This window comes from Anas platyrhynchos, chromosome 15, assembly GCF_047663525.1.
Source record: "Anas platyrhynchos isolate ZD024472 breed Pekin duck chromosome 15, IASCAAS_PekinDuck_T2T, whole genome shotgun sequence".
NCBI classification, from domain to species: Eukaryota; Metazoa; Chordata; class Aves; order Anseriformes; family Anatidae; genus Anas; species Anas platyrhynchos.
The window spans coordinates 2,714,506-2,735,295 of NC_092601.1; the positions used below are offsets into that span (position 1 = coordinate 2,714,506).

At 39.4% G+C, this 20,790-nt stretch overlaps 2 protein-coding genes across 16 annotated transcripts in view; one reads left to right on the top strand and one right to left on the bottom strand.

Moving 5' to 3' along the window:
* Positions 1-5,935, bottom strand: part of PARN (poly(A)-specific ribonuclease) — a 66,971-nt gene extending 61,036 nt beyond the window's left edge. For 3 of the 7 annotated variants that reach the window (XM_027468864.3, XM_072023924.1, XM_027468868.3), the window contains exons 1-6: positions 5,802-5,935; positions 5,515-5,592; positions 4,602-4,681; positions 2,343-2,410; positions 2,171-2,252; positions 260-320 (exon numbers count right to left, since the gene is read on the bottom strand). In XM_027468864.3, coding sequence (XP_027324665.1) covers positions 260-320; positions 2,171-2,252; positions 2,343-2,410; positions 4,602-4,681; positions 5,515-5,592; positions 5,802-5,820 — 388 coding nt within the window. In that variant the 5' untranslated portion in view covers positions 5,821-5,935. Of the gene's footprint in view, positions 1-259; positions 321-2,170; positions 2,253-2,342; positions 2,411-3,483; positions 3,592-4,601; positions 4,682-5,514; positions 5,593-5,797 lie in introns of those variants that run through there. The other 4 variants (XM_038186741.2, XM_027468869.3, XM_072023923.1 and 1 more) reach the window with 4 other exon arrangements.
* On the top strand, positions 5,837-20,181 carry BFAR (bifunctional apoptosis regulator). Of its 9 annotated transcripts, XM_038186746.2 has the most exons (10): positions 5,837-5,976; positions 9,565-9,630; positions 10,780-10,852; positions 11,825-12,155; positions 12,947-13,148; positions 13,485-13,654; positions 16,828-16,972; positions 17,237-17,407; positions 17,961-18,163; positions 19,043-20,181. In XM_038186746.2, exons 4-10 carry the CDS (start codon positions 11,890-11,892, stop codon positions 19,233-19,235), a joined length of 1,350 nt encoding a protein of 449 aa, XP_038042674.1. In that variant the 5' UTR covers positions 5,837-5,976; positions 9,565-9,630; positions 10,780-10,852; positions 11,825-11,889; the 3' UTR covers positions 19,236-20,181. The 9 variants fall into 9 exon arrangements, with proteins under 9 accessions (XP_038042674.1, XP_071880026.1, XP_038042676.1 ...); XM_072023925.1 differs by lacking the exon at positions 9,565-9,630 and having other exon boundaries at positions 5,839-5,976; XM_038186745.2 differs by lacking the exons at positions 5,837-5,976; positions 9,565-9,630 and adding an exon at positions 10,245-10,385.
* The last annotated feature ends 609 nt before the right edge of the window (positions 20,182-20,790 follow it).

Here is a 20,790-nt window from a genome sequence, read left to right on the forward strand (position 1 = left end):
TACTAAGTACTTATTTAAATAGGAATTCTATTCAGTTGAACTCAATATAATTAATTTTTGAAAAGGGAGTAACTATCAGCATAATTCTAGAACCAGATATGAATAATTTGGAATTATACCCAGAATTTAATAATTTAGAATTACAGTTACAGAACTCACTTTGTGATAAGAGAATACTGTGAACAGCTGCCTTTTTTTCTTTTTGCATAAAATGAAGAAATGAATAAATTTTGCAGATATAGAAAGAAAAAAAACTCACCGTTGCGAAAAACTTTATTAAAATCAAATCCTTGGTTTGCTAAAAAATCTATACTTGAACTCTGTAACAAAATAAAATAACTTTACAATTGGCAAGAGTATCAATGGCTTACAAAGATCAACTATTTTTAAGTTACTTAAGTTTTTAAGAAATTGTAGTAAGTTCTGGATCATGAGCAACTAAGTTTGTGAACCTAAAGAAGCCAAAGCAAATTTAAACTGCGTTACTTTTGTTATGTACTTTCAGCTTCTATAGGGTATCTCAAAATCAGCTGTGTCTCCCAAAGCTATTCTGACACATGGGTCAACCTTAAACAATTTAGGGTTTCAATGCTATATATGCGCACAAGATACATCAACAACAAAAAAGCCAGTGAAAACACTAGTTTCAACTTTACTTATTGTGTGAATTTTCATTGGCTTTGTTTTCTGAATCAAGACAACCAAGTTCAAAACTGGATAACTTTTCAAGGCAATGACTCAAAGAATACATACTGAAGTTTTAGCAATGAGAAGCCTGGTTTCTCTACTGCCTGAAATACTATCCGTTAGAGTCCTACCATAGACAGTCCAAAATTTCTTCTTGCACTGTTCAGTGTCATTAAATCTAGAGCAGTTATCCACAGTTTCATTTTAAATAACTGGTTAAGAAGCACTTACGCTCTTTTATTAAAGTCTAAAAATCAAAACAAACATCCAGGGGATAGACAGAAGATCACACAGGAATTAACCTGTCCAAGCACAAAACTTAGCCAAATGACTGAGGAAAACACAGTACAGAGAAACACAGTACAGATACAATGAAAACAAACAAAAAGGAATGAAATTACTAGCAGTAAGTCTCAAATCCCAGAAAAAAAAAAATCCATCTAGGATAAGCAGTATGTTTGGCTTTTACAGTAATAACACTGCATAATAATACATAATAATACATAGAGAATTAAATGGAAGTGTTATTGCTAACTGAATAAGGAGGCTTTGTTTAGCTCTTTTTTTGTTTGAACAGAAAAGTTGTAGTAGAAGATAACCTCATTTCTCCAAATCAAAATGAACTAAGAGACCATATTTCTTTGTCTAGCCATTCAGGCCAAAAAGGTAACAACCCGATAAACTTAATCCAAGCACAGAGCTCACTAAAGACTTTTTAGGTATCTATCTTTTATTACAATTTTCCTCACAAAATACATACATCACCATCTCCTAAGGAAAAACAGATGTAATAAACAAAAAGCTCTGTTGCTGTAGCAAGTTGGAGTAGAAAGTTTCAGTAATTCAGCTAAATGCAACATTTAAGGAGACCATATTCTAGATTTTCCTTTCGTTTCCTCAAATACTGATCTCGAACTGTAATTTCTGCATTAGTTTATGATTTATTTTTTACTTACAAAGTAAGAATAAATACACTAAAGGGATAAAGATGAAAAACCGAATTACATAGAAAAAGAGTGAAAAATATGGTTCAGTAGAAAAAATCTGAAACCAGGAAAATGCTGGCAATAGTTTGGAAAGCAATGAAAACGAGATAAGCAATTGAGAATAAAGAATAAAAATGGAAAGAGCAAGGAAACAGGAAGTCAGACAAAGGGAAAAAAATAGAATCATCTTGCCAGGTTTGAAACACTGTCTCCAAGTCCAGAAACAACAGGGAATACAATGTGACATGCAATGAGACTTAAGTGAAGCCACAGGTATTCCCTTGAAGCTCATTTGGGAGGATTTTTCTTAACTGATGCTTTTATTTCTTCTTTAAGAATGCAACACCAAACACAGAAATTTATCTGTCTTTAAAACTGTCAAAAGAACCAACCACTTCTCCCTCTACAATGATTTAGTATTTTCAGGAAAACCTCTACTTAGAAGCCTCCTGCAGGTATATCTTACCCAAGAAAATTCAGATCATTTTTCTACTAACCTGACAGACAAACTTGACATCTGGTGAACTTCTGTTAAAGGGTTTTGGAAAAATATAGAAATTAAATGACTTCATTATATACCTGTGAAAAAGATGAGTTGCATGTCAATACATCTTATCTATATTTATAAATTTCTCAATGAGCAAAGCAAGGAATAAGAGAATTACATACTTGTCTTCAGTGTGGTCATATTTAAAAGTGCAAAGGCCAAACTGAAAGAGCAAAAAATCCATGGAATGCTGGAAAGGAAAGGAAAACTTTGCATGAGAATAAAAGCTGTACACATTTAAAAATAACCGGGGTGCACCCAGAGTAGGTATTTCTCTTCATTTCAAATTTAAACAGATCTGGATCTTCATAACCAACATTTGCTCTGTTGGTAATTTTGAAGTAAATTCGTCAGATCTTAACTAGTTTTCAATCCCATTTACCTAGAGATCATCACACTACTGCCTAAAGATGACTTGTAGAATGCATTTTTATTCCCTAAACACACAAGAACTAATGGAAATCCTGTATTTCTCTACCTGTTGCTCACACACAAGAATAAGATGGTGTACCTAAAGCAGCTGTCAGTTCACCTTCTTACATTCACTTACACTCCAAGTAGTGTGTCAAGAGGCTACGAGGGATGCTGGCTGCATATTGTTTTCAAATATGTATGATAATACTTTTAATATCCTTCTAATACATGTGGCTAACACTGATAGAAGTATGAGACAGATACTTATCATCCTGTCCTCTATTTCACAAGTGTTGAATCAGTATTGGAAATGTTTTGAACGCTGCTGTAGGTGTATAGGAAAATAAACAAGCATGCTGGTTGCACTGTCTCATTCTTCCTAAGGGCCAAATAGCCCTTTTAAACACAATGAACACATAGAACTTTCAATTCAGTCATGGGGGGGATTGGGCAGTCACAGGATATACAACACTAATCTTCTAATCTCTGAGCATAAAGATCAAAAATATCAATAATCATGTTAATTCACTGGCTGGCAAAAGAGAAATTTTAAGAAGGTCATAACAAAATTTCAGGTTAGGCTCAGATACACCAGACCGTTTGTGCCTGCAGAGCCTAAATCATCAGCTACCCTGAAGCTCTGAAAGTCTTGAGTGGCTCTAGCACATTTTGGGCTTCCAGCCCATGGCAACTCTTGCAGGTACATAAACAGTAGCCAGAAGCTCTGTTACAACAAGCAAACTAGGAGCCCCATTTACATTAACTATCTGCCTGGTCTCCAAACTGGGAGGAGCCACAGAAGTCTTTGAATTATTTGATCCAAAATTATGCATAAAGAACTCCAGGTACCTGCATAATGATGCCCACGCATGTTCACCTTTTGGACTTTGTCTGCCTTTACAAACACATGCCAGAGGGAAGGCTGGTAGACTGCAGATCTCCTGTGGTCTTAACATAGCTTTTCCTGTCTCCAAGTTGTCTCTAAAATATTATACGTAAGAACGTACCATTGCATAAAAAACAATAAATAAATAAACTAACATTAAGTTCACCTGGCCTTTCTCATATGGAGCCAGAGGAATAGCAGGTGGCATCCACTAGCTTACTGGATGCTCTTCAGAAACCAGTCTCCATTAGTGTCTTCTTCTGGGTCACTTTTTGTCTCTTTTGTTTGTTTTCAAGCTACAGCCTCTTCCTTAGTTTTTGCCATTTGTTGTTCTAGTTTCTCAATGGCTACCCCTAATAGAGAGGACCAATAGGAATACTAACCAGCAGTTCCCTCATGATGCAATGCCTCTTAACAAAATAATAGTAAGCAGTGTTTATTGACTCCCTGCAGCTCAAGAAACAGCATGTGCTAAAACACTTCGCACTCCTCTTTTCTGATCCCTCTCCTATAGGGGGAAGAGGAAAGGAAAAACAACCGATAACATCACAGTTTTGACCATTAGATGCTCACATGCTACATGTTATCTCCCATGATCATTTGGCTGTTTTTCAAGACTCTTTTGACTTCTTTTAGCACCTCTTCTCTCCCCTCTCCTCTCATCCTGCTCATGCAGAGAGGCAGACGTGGTGGCAACTTGCATTTCAGTTTGCTTAGCAACAGTTCCTGCTTCAGGGGAGGTAGTTCAGGAAGGACCTTTGTCCTAATGTAGTTTCTCTGTCACTGAATTTCTCTTACCTAGTCCCATTTCAAACTGATTAACACCCTCAACATCCTTTGATAGCAGGCACTACATATCCACTATCTCTTATACAAAGAATCATGCCCCTTTGTTCTGACCACAACTCCCACCAGTTTTATGCAACACTCCCTAATTCTTGTGTTAGCAAGGACAATGAAACAAGCAATCCTTATCTGCTCTACTTAACTTAATTGTACAGACCTCTATCATTGTCTCCATTCAGAACTAAGTAACTTTTTTCCAGCATTTTCATTTTAGTCATGGTAAAAAAAACTTTACCTTTTTAAGTTTCTGATACCTTTCTTCTGGAGTGTCAAAGCCATTGGTTAATGCACTAACAGAAGGCCCATCGCTGATCCCTGAAAAAGCAGAATGTACTTGGCTTTGGGTAAGCTTTTCAAAATTAGCCACAACTAAGCAATGTCACAACTGGTAAGTTAAAAAAAAATGTTTTTGCTTAAAATACATGTTAAGAGTATTTTAGTTAAGAACAAATTTCCACTGTGTAAAAACATACATCTTCAACAGAGAAGACACCCAATGTAATAGTACTGTTCTAGCAGTAAAGCCTTGCTGCAGAAGTCTGGTTCCTATCCAACGAGATACTAACATGAAAACATCTACCAGTAACATAACATTGATGTTACAACACAATGGAGGATCAAAGTCAAACTACAAAACGTTTAGAGTGCAGAGTAGAGATTCATTGAATGACTTAGCCACCTTAAGCAATACAAAATACTAACTGTATTTCCATAATCACCACAGCTACTGAAACCATTTTAAAATCATATTTTCTTTTCATGGTTGCCTAAAGACTACATCCCAAAGCTAAAACTGGTCTTTTACTGGTCTCTTTCCCTGTCCAAAGGCTTGCAGGATCTCCCTTATTTATCCCAACCTCTTGTTTTCATGAGGCACAAAAATCTCTACTTCTTCCCTGAGGTTTATTTGACAGCTGCAGCTGAGAATCAATTAACGTGGTCAAAAATTACTGTGGGGAGAGAGTAGAACTGTGGGCATGACACGTTCCTTTTCTTGACCAAAACCATGCTATGATACATAGAATAAATGTTTTTTTCGCTTTCCGGTAGCCTTTGCTTCAGCTACTTCAAGCCAACACTTGGATATACCACACAGCAAACTCACACACCTGACACCGCACAGATACTGCCAGAACACGCGACTGTACCTGAAAACTCCCCATCAATGGCCAGGAAGTCCGCCTCTTCGATGGCTTCACAGACTTTGCTCAGGTTATCCTTAAAATCTGCGGGGAAGAAGTCAAATCACGCCTGAGCCGCCCGCGGCCCACGCACGCCCGCCGCCCCTCAGGGCTGTCCCTGCGGGGCGAGGGGCGGCGCGGGGCCGCCCCCTGCCGAGAGCCTGAGGCCAGAGGAAGGGGAACTGGGAAGCCGGGACAACAGGGGAGCCCTCAACCGCGAGGTGCGAGACAAGCAGGGACTGCCGCTCACTCACTGCTTCTGATCACCTCCATCCCTCGCCCGCACTAGCCCGCCTGGCCAGGCCCGGCCCGGCACCAGCCGCAACCGCCGCCGCCGCCGCCGCCGCCGCCGCCGAGCGCTTCCGGAGAGCGGCCCGCCCTGCCTGGCCCACCCCTCAGGAGGCGGGCGGGCGACGCCATTTTCTGGGGGTAGGCACCGCGCCGCATGTGGGGTGTACTCCAGCGCCCTGCTTCGGTGTGTAAGGGGGGGGGGCAGATAGCCCCGGTTGCCGCTACTGAGTCCTAAAATAAAATATATATATTTTTTTTTTTTTTTAAAGAGCATTTTTAGTTACTTTATTTTTGTGGGGGAGAGGTGTTTCGAACTGTCACGGGTGTGGAGAAATAGGTCCTTTGAAAAAGGTGAAGCAGCTAGCACCACATAGATGGAAGTGATGCAAAGTTGGTAAGATGTTGAAATGCTAACGCTGGTTATGGATTCACCTTGGTGATGGAGCAGGTGTGTGTGAAAGTGCTTCGGATGAAACATTTGTCATCCCACTGCATAAAAACAACACTTCTGCAGATCACTGCAGATCATTGTAAAGCTCAATGCACAGCAAAATACCCCCACACCTCTACTATGAAAGGAAATTCTGAAATAAGGCCTGGTACAAGAGCAGGAAACTAAACTCATGAGGGAGAATAGTATGAAACCCAAAGTTCACACAGCAAATGAAAGCTCTTTTCCAGCATTCCAGCAGAATGAAAACAAATGGGAAATTCCTAATGAATTGGGAGATAATTTCTGCATAGAGTGGATGATGTGGAAGTATGCAGGACTGGGCAGTGAAAAAGGAGAACTTTTAAAGATTCTTCAAGATGAGCGTTTGCCTCTTCACTGCTAGCAATTTATTCTACATGTGCCCACAGCAAATCATCTATATGATTAAATGGTGCAAAGCAAGACATTAGTTGAAATAGTAGTAGAGATTCTTCTATTTTGCAGTAAATTGGCTGAAGCATGACACTTGAATCTTGCTCCCATATTTTTTTTAAGAAATGCTCCTGCTGCTTCTTGTTAAAGAGCTTAAACAAAAGACTCAGAGGTAGCAGCGGTGTTCAACTAATGAGTAGCGGGCAAATCAGATTTTGAGATGCCAAGCAACCTGCTCACAACCCCTGTGGTCAGTGTTGAATGTGTTCAGCATGAATGTGTGTAGTGCCATTGCAGCCCCCGTGGTCAGTGGTTGCAGAGGCTGTGCTAAGGGAGAAAATAGCCCCAGGCTAGCAGTGTTTGGCCCAAGGAGAAGAGGCGCTAGGCCCAGCTGCAGAATTGGGCCAAGGGCAGCACAGCTGCAAGCCAAGGCTTTGAGACAAGGGCTGTGCTTCTGAGAAGGCAGAGGCTCAAGGGCAGCTCTGTGGTGGAATGGAGCCGGGTGTCCAGGGAGGGAACACCAACTGATTTTCAAGAGCAACTGAGTTTTCCCAATGCATGGGCCACAATTGTAGTAATATTTGCTTGGTGACATAAACCATGTGTTTTAGAGAATGAAATTTGTTTGCATCATCTCCTGGGCTCAGCTACGTGATATACGCAACAAATCGAGAATTAGTAGTAACCAATGTACCTGTAATCAAAGTTGAACTTTAGATATAATATAGAAAAAATGCAAATGTTATTCCAAGGGAAAAGCAAACTGCAAGGTAACTTTGCTTGAAGTTTGAACCTCTCTTCGAGGTTCATAAGTCACTTAAATTTAGTAGGATAGATCTTGTTTTCTAAACAGTTTTCTAGAATGCAGTGTGGTTTTCACAAGTTGCTACCTGTTTTCATTTAGTTGTAAAATTATGATAAACTGTATTACAGAATTACAAAAAGTGGTGGAATGTTACATTACTAATAGGTAGCGTAAATCTTTGTACTTATTCTGGAAACAAAAAGATCTGCATAGAGCAGTACTATGTCTGAAATAATATTAGAGATAACCTGAAAGTAAGTATAATGCTGTGACCCTTCTTAGCTCAGAGAGCTTTTTTAGCTTTGTTACAAAACAAAGCTAAATAAACTGCAAATAAAAACGTCAGATGCTGTAATAAAGTGTGGTTACTTAGTATTACAAGCAAGAGAGATTTCCTGCTTCAAACGTAGGTATTATTATTGTGTATTTAAAAGAAAAATGTGAAACTGTTAACTGTCCTTTGGGGCTTTAGCTATTAAAAAAAAAAAAAAAAAAAAAAAAAACGCACAGTTTCTTCTTAACTTGGAGGAGAAAAATGAACTCATATAGCAGGACTAAAACAGCACAGTTATACTTAGGATTGACTCCTCTGCAGATGACAGTAGCTACAAAAATATTCATGTAGTGATATATGTGGCGTAATAATCCGTACTACAAGTTAATCCAATTTTACCTTGGATATAGTATTGTATGCTCTGGTTTTAAGAATGCAGCATCTTGGCAATGTGCCACTTATATATGGTAAAAAGCATATTTTATTATTATTTTTTTTTACATTAAAGCAGAATACTCTGCTTAATTAGGGTTTTGTGGAGTCTGGCAATTATTCATCACAAGTACTTTCTATCTAATTTATAGTAATTTGAACTACTGTTTGATTCTACATGTCTTTTCTAATTTCTGGTCCAATGTCCAGTTAATCCTCTCAGATTTACTTTTGGATTTTTTTTTAAACAAAAAGTTTGTCCCAAGCTACAGAACTAAAGTTCAAATAGATGAGAGTCATTTGTCTTCCTTTGTTTTTATGAGAAGGTCTGCTCTGGAGAAAAATCAAATTCTGTATGACCATGTTTACAGCCTAGGCTGCTCGTTCTTTGATCCACTTTTGGAACATTCTCCTCTTAACTGTTTTCCTATAAAAAGTTTATTGCAATGAAAAGGAAATACTATTAGGTGTTAAAAAGAATTTATAATTCTTATGATATTTATTCAAGTTTTAATCAATTATTGTGTAATTGTCCTTAATGTTTCAGAGGCATACATCTTGACTTCTGTTTAGTTTCAGAAGATAACATATTTACCTAATGAAATAAGTGCCTACCTGATTTTTTTTTTCCATGTATACATTAGCAACTGCACTTATGAAAACATAGCTTGTAATCTTAGTTCCTCAAAACTCCCATTTTTTAATGACACAGGAAAAGCTTGGCTGCTTTCCAAATGACTGGGTAGTCTTGAGAGAGAGCAGGGCAAACAGCTAATTACAATGTTACAGAATGAGGGGGAATGGGCTTAAGTTGCGCCAGGGGAGTTTTAGGTTGGATCTTAGGAAGAACTTCTTCACTGAAAGGTTTGTTAGACATTGGAACGGGCTGCCTAGGGAAGTGGTGGAGTCACCATCCCTGGAAGTCTTTAAAAGACGTTTAGATGTAGAGCTTAGGGATATGGTTTAGTGGGGACTGTTAGCGTTAGGTCAGAGGTTGGACTCGATGATCTTGAGGTCTCTTCCAACCTAGAAAGTCTGTGATTCTGTGATTGCTTTTTTGGCTATGAAGCATTGGAAGTTAGCTGGTACAGACTTACCATTTACTCTGTGCTGATAGTGGAATTCTTCATTGTTATTTGACTAAAGCTGAAATCTGTTTTGGAGTCCAAAATCATTCCTATGATCCCTGAACCATTACAACTAAAACTGTGTTTAAAAAATCTAACAGTGCTGTGTATGATTGAACAAATATGTCTGTTTATTCCATGTCAATGGAAATTTGTTTAGTACCTTTAATATATCACTTTAAAGAAGGTCAGAATTGGATGCTCCTTTTTTAATCACAAACAGATCCAAGCAATAATAGCTGCAGTATTGCTAATGGAACTCCACTTGTATGTGAAGAAGCAATAATTGGTAAGTAAACCAAATAAATATGCAAGTGTGGTATGCAAGTATTGGATTGTTGCTCAAAGAGTTGATAAACTTCTCAGCTATGTGTTTTTCTGTCCCGGAAAATCAGATTAGAATAGTTCTAGAGCAAACAAAAATAGGACCGTGCATGTGTCAGCACAGGAACAATTGGCTTCTGGAGACACCTGGATAATATGGGAGAGGAAGCAATGAGAGACTATTACTTTCATTATTGAAATAGACTGAACTAATGGTAATGTTCGATATCTGATTTGGGTAACTCAGATGTCATTTGAACTGGATTTGTAGCTTGTGCCAGGCTGAACATGGACAAAATCTTTATGAAAATGTTACTTCTTATCACACACTGAAAAATACATCTCAATAGTACTTAAAAAATCAGTTTGTTTTGGACTCTAGTCAAAAAGAAATACAGTAAGGGAACAGAGACATATAAATATTTGTGAACGTGTATTATATAGAGAAATACTCCCAAATGTGGTAAAAATAGCCTGTGTGAGCCAGCTCACTGCAGTATGTATTAGCGCTGCTGTTGAACAAGCCTCTAGAAGCCTAATTGACCTCTGCAACTAACCCTCTATATCTCAGCTTGTAAAATAAACCTCGTTTATTAGACCACGTTTCCGTGAAGGAAGATGAGCGTGCAGACGCAGCCCAACTCACGAGTGTGGGAGTGCATTAAGAGCACCGTGACGCGTAGCGGTGCCACAGCATGGCGCAGCGCGGGGCTTAAAACGGTCCGAGCCGGGCTGGGCCTGGGCCTGAGGGGGAGTGGTGGGGAGCAGGGCCGCCGGGCTTTGAGGGGGCCGGGAGCTCTGAAGGGGCTGGGGTTAGCGGCGGTGAGGGGAAGGCGGGCTTGAGGTGTGCCCGGCCCCGCCTGGCGCCGCTGCGGGGGGGGAGGAACGGAAGGACGCCTTGGGCCCGGGCCTCTGCTGAGGTGGCGGGAAGGAGCGGGCGGGCAGCGGGAAAGCCACCGGGGGAGCTTTGAGGCTCCTGGTTGGTGTTGAGGTGAGGTAGGTCTGCGGAAAACCCCGCTGCCTCTCCTTTAGAAAATTAGGAGGACGTTTTCAGACGCAAAAGAGTGGTTTGGTTTCTTCCTCTTGGAAGTGATCTGTCGCTTGCTTTACGTAGGGAACTGACAGCCTGTGCTTGGCTGGGAAGAGAAGTGGTGGTGAGCGCTCTGGGGAGCCTGGCTGCACTATCGGTATGTTGCGCTGTACTGTTTGTCGGCTTCGTTATTCTTTTTTCTTACAGACTTGCATGTTTACTTCTTTGTGTTTGGTCTGGTCTGGATGGAAAGATAGTAACCCGGTAGTGAGCAGCAGTCAGATGGGGTAGAGCGTAAGCGTATTTAAGTTTGTTAATGTACGAGGGGAAAATCTTTCAGCCCTTGGTCCTTTCTCACTTGTAATGAGAAGTCATCTGGATCAATGTGAAAACTAGGAACTAGATACGACCAGTTGCCAGAGTGTAGTAGGAACATAAAACAAATGGGATGATATTTTTGGCAAGCTGAGGGGGAAACTTACACTGGAAAAGATGTGGAAATCCTATGCTTTTCTCAGCTGTTCATTTTCAGAAATACCAGCAATGGGTAATTACTAGTAAAGAAGTTAATGTAGAGCTCAGTCCTTCACTGAGATGGCAAACAGAACAATCCCTTATAATTTTGAGGCATGTGACTAAATGAACTGGGGGGGGTTTACATTGCCTAGCATTTGTCTTTGTTAAATTTTATTCCATATACTTGTAAAGAATAGGGCCAGAGTAAATTAGATCAAAATGTTGCACATATTCTGGTGTTTGTTTTATTTATTCTCTTCTGGTATTTTCTAATGATGTTTCTTTTGATTGTTGGCCAAAATAAGATGGGTGTCTCAATTGGAGAGTTGGTGAGGTTTTTGGTTTCACTTTCATGTGCTACCTAACGCTGGAAAAAAACATACAGGGAGACTGAGCTCAACACTTTACATCTAGAGTCTGATTTTGATTGTAGTTTGTAACAAATACATATTTTTTGAAAAAGTAGATAACGTTTCATTTTGGAGAGAGTTAAGTTAGTTAAAAAGTTTAAAACTATCCGAGTGACAGATGTTATGATGATAAAATAAACTTCTTGCAATTCTAAACATCTTTAGTAACTTTTCTTATTGGGATTTATCTTGTTGCTTTGCAGAAGTAATGCTGTACCAGATTTGAAGATCTGAGAGAGCTTTTGGTTTGCATAAAGTATAAAAGGAAATGGAAGAAGATGAGACTTCACAGGGTGAACCAGAGAGGGCAGAAGTTAAAGCACGTGCTACCCCTGAAATCAGTCGGAAAATATCAGTTAGTGAGTTCCATTGCCATTGCTGTTATGACATTCTGGTTAATCCCACCACCCTGAATTGTGGACATAGTTTCTGTAGACATTGCCTAGCCTTGTGGTGGGTATCCTCCAAGAAGAATGAATGTCCAGAATGCAGAGAAAAATGGGAAGGATTCCCCAAAGTCAACATTCTTCTCAGGTAATTGTAATGTGCTTTTCTTTAAAAATGTATTTCTTAAACAACCAAAATTAACTGTGTGGTTTCTTGAATCTGCTATAAATTCTTGTATTTTATTGGTAATTTGAACTGTCACGAGGATATTTAGAGCCAGAAGTCTTATACCTTGTTGCTTTTTTTTTTTTGAACTGTTCAAGCATGTTTTTCTGCATGAAAGTAAAGTGTTGTTTGCTTGCTTGTTTTTCTTGCATCTGTTAAAAGTATTAGGAAATAACCAGTTATTTGAAGTTAGAAGGATCCTTGATAAGTTTGTGATTATTTCTGTAGCAAGAATTATTTGTAAGAAGAAGTATGATCTTATGGCAGAAGAAAGCTCAAAATATCAAACTGTTGTCTTAAATTACCGTCAAGTTCTTGCAGTGTGTTCAAGACAACATTGGCCTACATTAATAGGATTTTAATAAATAGTTTATAGAATTAATGGTGTACTTTTATGTGGTTTCTTGCTTAGAATTTTGGAATGATCAAGGCATCCTAGTAGTGTACACAGTACTGATTTTATATATGAGATAAGGATTGTTGTTTTTAAATGTGAGATTTTTAACTTCCTCCATCTTTAAAAGCTAAGGAAAATAAAGTTTTAAAGTAATTGGTTTAAGTTTAATTTTACTAAGTATTGTTAACTAATGTTTTCTTGCTTTCAAAGATGAGTCTTCAGTAGAGGCTGGAAAACAAAAATCTTAAAATTAATCCCTTTTCTGAATGCTAGGCCTCAATGTTTATAGGTCAATGACAAGTATTTTTCCCATTAGGGATGTTATTGAAAGACTCTTCTCTGATGCAATTGAACAAAGAAAAGAAGATATTCAACAAAACAGTGATGTAGCACGCAGCTTAACAACCTTCCAAAAATATGGGAATGACCAGATTTCTACAGCTCCAAACACGGGAAGAATTAATCCTCGAGGAGGAGGGTTTTTCTCAGGCGTTCTGACAGCTTTAACTGGTGTAGCAGTAAGTTTCGTTGGGATGGTTTTCCATATACTTCATTTAATATGTAAATAAATATACTTAAATTACATGCACATAAAGAAGGGTTGTATAGAAGATATTTTAGCTGAGCTGAGTAAATAAGGTAGCAGAGTTGTCTGTCAGCAGCTATAATTGTAATATACAACAAATGGAAGTTAGACAACTTCAAGATAGTTCCTTGTAACCTAAATATTCTCCAGGGTTCTTAGCATGAAAGATTTTGCATGTTAAGTCCATCAATGCACATCTATTTGTGTGATAATATATTAGCTTTGCAAAGGATCTCTTTTTTTTTTTTTTTTTTAAATCTACCTATAGGTAGTACTACTTGGGTATCACTGGAGTAGCAGAGAATTTGAAGATGATCTTCTTGTCCACAAGCCAGTTGCTAAATGGACTGTTGAAGAAGTGATACTTTGGCTAGAGCAACTGGGCCCATGGGCTTCACATTATAAAGAGAAATTTCTGCTGGAGAAAGTAAATGGAAGGTGAGGGGTCTAATTGTCAGGAGTGGCTGCCATTTGAGTGGACTACTAGATAGTTTTCGTTAGACATGGTATATTATGAAATGACCAGGCTTTGTTCCATAGATAGTGGGAATATTCTATGGATGTAGCAAAGGAAAATACAGGGTAAGTTTTAACACTTATATTGAAAACTTTAGTAGTAGACACTAAGCAACCTAACAGAAAATTTTCTAAGAACTTGTTTAAATACTAACAATGTAGACTGAAATGATACTGAAAGTGAAATTCTACTAATGCATTATCTACCCCCCACCTTTTCTTTCTTGCGGAAATGTGTGCTATATGCATTGTTGCACTCAACCCAAGAGTTCTAGGTTTGATATCAGGAGACCAGACTAGATCTGTGATGTACTGAAGAATTGTGTTCAGTGATAGCCAACAAGCTGCTAAATTTGCATGCTGAAAGCTGGCTGACTTTGGGCTGCTCAGGACACTAGTTGGTGGAGTCCCTTGGGAGGCGGTTCTGAAGGGCAAAGGGCTCCAGGAGGGCTGGGCGCTCTTCAAGAGGGAAGTCTTAATGGCGCAGGAGCGGTCTGTTCCCATGTGCCCAAAGACGAGCCAGCGGGGAAGAAGACCAGCCTGGCTCAACAGAGAATTGTGACTTCAGATAAGGAGAAAAATGAGGGTTTATAATCTTTGGAAAAGTGGGCAGGCCACTCGGGAGGACTATAAGGATGTAGCGAGGCTGTGCAGGGACAAAATTAGGAAGGCCAAAGCTCATCTGGAGCTCAATCTGGCTACTGCTGTTAAAGATAACAAAAAACGTTTTTATAAATACATCAACACAAAAAGGAGGACTAAGGAGAATCTCCATCCTTTACTGGATGCGGGGGGGAACTTAGTTGCAAGAGATGAGGAAAAGGCGGAGGTGCTCAATGCCTTCTTTGCCTCAGTCTTTAGCGGCAATACTGGTTGTTCTCTGGATACCCAGCACCCTGAGCTGGTGGAAGGGAATGGGGAGCAGGATGTGGCCCTCACTATCCACGAAGAACTGGTTGGTGACCTGCTACGGCACTTGGATGTCCACAAATCGATGGGGCTGGATGGGATCCACCCAAGGGTACTGAGAGAACTGGCAGAGGAGCTGGCCAAGCCCCTATCCATCATTTATCAGAAGTCCTGGCTATCGGGGGAGGTCCCAGTTGACTGGCGGCTAGCAAATGTGACGCCCATCTACAAGAAGGGCCGGAGGGCAGACCCAGGAAACTACAGGCCTGTCAGTTTGACCTCAGTGCCAGGGAAGCTCATGGAGCAGATCCTCTTGAGGGTCATCATGCAGCACTTGCAGGGCAAGCAGGCGATCAGGCCCAGTCAGCATGGGTTTATGGAAGGCAGATCCTGCTTGACGAACCTGATCTCCTTCTATGACAAAGTGACGTGCTGAGTGGATGAGGGAAAGGCTGTGGATGTGGTCTACCTTGACTTCAGTAAGGCATTTGACACCGTCTCCCACAGCATTCTCCTCAAGAAACTGGCTGCTCTTGACTTGGACTGGCGCATGCTTCGTTGGGTTAGAAACTGGCTGGATAGCCGGGCCCAAAGAGTCGTGGTAAATGGAGTCAAGTCCAGTTGGAGGCCAGTCACTAGTGGCGTCCCCCAGGACTCGGTGCTGGGGCTGGTCCTCTTTAATATCTTCATCAATGATCTGGACGAGGGCATTGAGTGCACCCTCAGTAAGTTTGCAGATGATACCAAGCTATGCGCATGTGTCGATCTGCTCGAGGGTAGGAAAGCTCTGCAGGAGGATCTGGATAGGCTGGACTGATGGGCTGAGGCCAACTGCATGAAGTTCAACAAGGCCAAGTGCCTGGTCCTGCACCTGGGGCACAACAACCCCAAGCAGAGCTACAGGCTGGGAGATGAGTGGTTGGAGAGCTGCCAGGCAGAGAAGGACCTGGGAGTGATGGTGGACAGTCGGCTGAATATGAGCCAGCAGTGTGCTCAGGTGGCCAAGAAGGCCAACACCATCCTGGCTTGTATCAGAACCAGTGTGACCAGCAGGGCTAGGGAGGTGATCGTCCCCCTGTACTCGGCTCTGGTGAGGCCGCACCTCGAGTACTGTGTTCAGTTTTGGGCCCCTCGCTACAAGAAGGACATGGAGGTGCTTGAGCGGGTCCAGAGAAGGGCGACAAAGCTGGTGAGGGATCTGGAGAACAAGTCCTACGAGGAGTGGCTGAAGGAGCTGGGCTTGTTCAGCCTGGAGAAGAGGAGGCTCAGGGGCGACCTTATTGCTCTCTACAGATACCTTAAAGGAGGCTGTAGTGAGGTGGGGGTTGGCCTGTTCTCCCATGTGACTGGTGACAGAATGAGGGGGAATGGGCTTAAGTTGCGCCAGGGGAGTTTTAGGTTAGATGTTAGGAAGAACTTCTTTACTGAAAGGGTTGTTAGACACTGGAACAGGCTGCCCAGGGAAGTGGTGTGTGGAGGAATTGTTAAGTGAGGTAGGACATGTGGATGTTGAGCAGTTGGGAGACAATGGGCTGGTGAAGCACCGTACTCAACTCACATGAGCCTTGGCACATATGCAGCTGGCTGAGAGCCAATCAGGCTCAAGGACACGATGCCCTTGGGCGATCGGGAAAGTCCCTAAGGCGGGACAGGTAGCCAAAAGAAGGAGGACCAGACTGAAAAGCCCGGGAAGTGTTAACCAATCCTGAGCTTAGTTTCTGCAATATGTATGAGTTGATTATGTTCAAACTAGATAAAAGGCGACAGAGCTATCCATTAAAGTTGAAGTTCACTGTTCACTCATATTGAGCGTCTGGGTCTTCCTTCTGTCGACAACAGTGGTGGAGTCACCATCCCTGGAAGTCTTTAAAAGACGTTTAGATGTAGAGCTTAGGGATATGGTTTAGTGGGGACTGTTAGCGTTAGGTCAGAGGTTGGACTCGATCTTGAGGTCTCTTCCAACCTAGAAATTCTGTGATTCTGTGAAGAGAAAACTTGAAAAGAAGGATATTTAAAACCTAGGCTCTGAAATGCAGTTGATTCAGAACACTCCATGTGGAATGTAATCCAAAAGGTGATAACTTCTATCAGTAGCTTATTGTTTCATTATGTAATTACTGATTTGTTAGTCATATCTTTTGGGCGAAGAGTCACTGTTTACCTTCTGAATTCTTCTGCTTTTGTAGGCTCCTTCTCACATTGACAGAGGAGGATTTCACAAAAGAGCCTTACAGTATAGTGAACAATAATCATAGAAAAGCTATTATGGCAGAATTGGAATGTGTCAAAACTTTAGGTGTTAAACCACCACAGAACCTTTGGGAATATAAGGTAAATTCTGTATAAAGTCTGTAATCTATATAAAGTAATTTTAAAATGTATTTCAAATAAAATTCTCTTAAAGTCAAAAGCAATGTTAAGGAAGTAGAATTAACTCTGGGGGGAAAAAAAGTGTGTGTATATATAATATATATATACATAATGCCCAGTTAATGAACTGTTGAACTGTTGTATTTGAAAAATGATCTTTTTAAAAAGTCTAAAAACTGATGTGTCCCTTAATTTTTTCATTGTTTTAAATTTGATACCTTTCAGGCAGTAAATCCAGGAAAATCACTCTTTATTCTGTATGCACTGAAGAGTTCTCCGAGACTCAGTATGTTATACTTGTATCTGTTTGATTATGCAGAAGCTTTCCTACCTTTCATCCACACAATTTGTCCTATGCAAGAAAACCAGTATGAAGATATTGTCACAAAATTATTAGTAAGTGTTCAAGTGCTGCATGGTTGAAGCAATTTGAAGCAATTTAGTTGCTTAAAATCGTGATGTGATTATTCATCATTTCATCTCATCACCATTCAACTTTTTAAAAAGAAATATTGTAAAGTAAATGGTTCCTCTTATTTTATTGAATGAGATTAACAGTGTTGTGATTACAATCTTTAGCAAGATATTTAAGGATTTTAAACACGTGAAAACGATTCTTATGATTCTTTTTTTTTTTTTTTTTTTAAGGTCACATGACTGTAGAAAAACCTTTATCTGAAAATATCCGCATTTAAAAAATGGCATTATAAAGTCTGGACATTTGTGATGTTTTGTGCTACTCCAATGGAAATTACTGTATTACAGTGCTATCTACTAGAAAGCATAAAAAAAGATTAATTACTGCTTTCATTTAAAAAAAAAAAACGAAAAAAAAAAACACACAAAAAACCAGAGGAGTAGTGGAAATAAGCCAGCCAGTATTGTGTCTATTTAGTAGGAAAACGTTTAACAGGTTTTTTGTTTTGTTTTGTTTTTTCCTAATTTACAGGACCTCAAACATCCTTCTTGGAAACAGTGGAGAGAATTCATTGTGAAGTATTTATTTGTGCCATACCAGCTGATAGCTGAGTTTGCTTGGGATTGGCTGGATGTGCACTATTGGACATCAAGATTTATAATTGTAAATGCAATGCTGCACTCTGTTCTCGAGCTACTCACCTTTTGGAGGCTCTGGTCAAGAAGAGAATTGAAGTAAGTCTTAGTGAGCTTGTTGAAGGGTTTAGGAAGTATGTGACCTTATAAACTGGAAAATAAGTCTCTTACGATTTCACACTTGCTTACTGAAATTACATGTAGTGTCTAACCACAACTCTGAAACTAATAAGAATATGTGAATTTAAATCTGCACATGCACTAATTTCCAGTCTTGAATATATTTCTTGCTGTGAATACTTGAAAGGATTTCTTACAGCTGGTTTTACTGATCAGATGTAGCAAATGCAGTAATGGTAATATGCATGTTCCTAACCATTAGTTCTCAGGATAAGAGTTAATGTGTACCTGCCTTTTATGGTAAATGGTATTAGCTGTCAGCTGAGAACTACACATGCAAGAATTCTGTCAAGATATACTTATGGTATAGTTACTAAAGGATGTATCCTCAACTTAGTTTAGTTAGACTGATATCACCTCTGATGGTGATCAAAATTGCTAGAAGTAACAGGAAAGTTACACCTGAAGTAGTTTTTAGAAGTTTAGAATAGTTTTTAGAAATCGCATAGGAGAAAGTCTTGGTTTGACATACATGTATATGGGATATTCACTTTCTTTGTCAGCAGCTAGGGGGCAAAACATCTTCAAACGAGAACAGAGTATTTGAACATAATCTGTGACAAATCCAGAATTTTACCACTTTAACTGCTGTAGTTTGTAGTCTGAATAAATTGACTTAACACATCCTCACATAAAATGTAGTATTACTATATTTAAGAAAGTTTCTACGGAGTGCAGAATGATGCTTTGCAGGTAACTGAGTAAGCGTTGAATAATTTGAGGCTGCAGCATGTATTACTTAGCTTAGAATGGTTAAAAACAAAGTTCCATTAGGCCTCTCCCTTTCCTTTTCCACAGGACTATTCCTCACAGAATGTGGAGACATTTCTGGAAAGTCTCAACCCAGGGTCTTTTTGTTGCTATTTTTTGGCCTTTTATACCTCAGTTTGTCTGCAATTGTTTGTTTTACTGGGCCTTGTACTTTAATCCAATTATAAACATTGATCTTGTGGTTAAAGAAGTAAGGCGCTTGGAGACACAAGTGCAGTGATTGGCATTAGAAATGTTGAGCTATTTAGTTTCTAAAAGTGGTTATTTGAAAGAAACTTTGCTTTTTCTCCTTTATGTATATGGCAGTGAAAATGTTGGATTACATTAAAGATACAAAAAAGCCTTAAGGTAAGTTACTCTTAAACAGTTGATTCCAACTCTGAGGATGGGCTTTATTATCCAAAATTATTTTTATAGTAAAAAAAAGTATATCTGTATTCCTGATTTTGCCATTTAAAACTTAGTCATGTCATCATATTTTTGATCAAATCAAACGTCTCTATTCTGTCTTAAAATTGGTGTCTTCTGAACAGCTACAGTAGCGTTTAACTTAGTATTTCATACCAGGGAAATGTGTTGCTCAGAACTTAAACTTGCCAAAGGAGAGCTCCTCCTAGACAGGCTTGATATTGAAAATACTTCAGTGTTTTCAGCCTGCTTTACATGTGAAGTTGTGACTGTCAAATGCACAGTGAAGTTTGTTCTAGAATTCCCCCTCTTGAAGGCAAAGACTGCGTTTTCTTGCACTTTGGAAGATATTGGTGATTTGCAATTCAATTTGCTTTGTTTTGTTCAGATCAGTTAGATTTCATCGATAGTTTCTTTAATGCTCTCCTCTTAAAATCTGTTGCTAATCCTTAAATTCAGGGTTATCTCTTAAAGGGATTATTTTGGATAAGTGACCTGACACTGTAATTATGTCTTACTGCAATATAAGGTGTGTATCTAGATCTGTGAGTGAATGTTGACTGGAAAGTTATTTTGTATAAACTGGATTGCCATTTTTTAATGTATTGTTTTTTTGACTGAAGGAGAAGCTCTTAAATATTCAAGAGCTGTGTTGCCTTGCATTATGTTGTTGATTTTTTCATTTGTATCATTAATGTTAAACTTTAAATCCGCCTATGAATATTTTTAAAGATTAAAGATACCTTTTTTAATCCTAATCCTTTCTAAAGAAGTTGTATTTATTTTATATCAAAGTGCTTTACATTTTCTGTGACGGTAAATGCTTCAAAAGAAAAAACTATGTTGAGCAATTTTTAATACAGGTAGGACCTCTTAAGTAGAGTGAGATTCAAAAGTTGAATTAGATTTCTTAACAAACATTTAATATGGACAAGAGGGCTTTTTACGCTGATGCTGTCACTTTATGCATTTCTTCCTGTTAGTTCAAATGTAACAAATGTTAAGATAAATGTTAGTGGAAAAGTGTGAATTGTATCTTACATTCCAGGGAAGCGAGGATAGAAAACTTGCAGTGAATGATATTATGAATCTAAATATAAACCCAACAATATTAGATATTAGGAAGGAATTCTTTGCTGTAAGGGTGGTGAGGCCCTGGCCCAGGCTGCCCAGAGGAGCTGTGGGTGCCCCATCCCTGGCAGTGCCCAAGGCCAGGCTCCTTTCCAACCCAAAGGTCCTTAAAGGTCCTTTCCAACCCAAACTATTCTGTGATTCAAACAAATTTTAAGTCAGTTACTCATTAAACTGATAAACACTTAAATAGGAATTGAGATAGTAAATAAAAGTTTACACCAAACTACTGAACA

Bases quoted from the DNA above. Each gene is read 5' to 3' on its own strand.
- BFAR (XM_038186746.2), top strand. From the start codon at position 11,890: ATGGAAGAAGATGAGACTTCACAGGGTGAACCAGAGAGGGCAGAAGTT. The intron at 13,149-13,484 runs GTAAGTTTCGTT...ATCTACCTATAG, and splicing joins CAGCTTTAACTGGTGTAGCA to GTAGTACTACTTGGGTATCA. The intron at 18,164-19,042 runs GTAAGTCTTAGT...CCTTTTCCACAG, and splicing joins TGGTCAAGAAGAGAATTGAA to GACTATTCCTCACAGAATGT.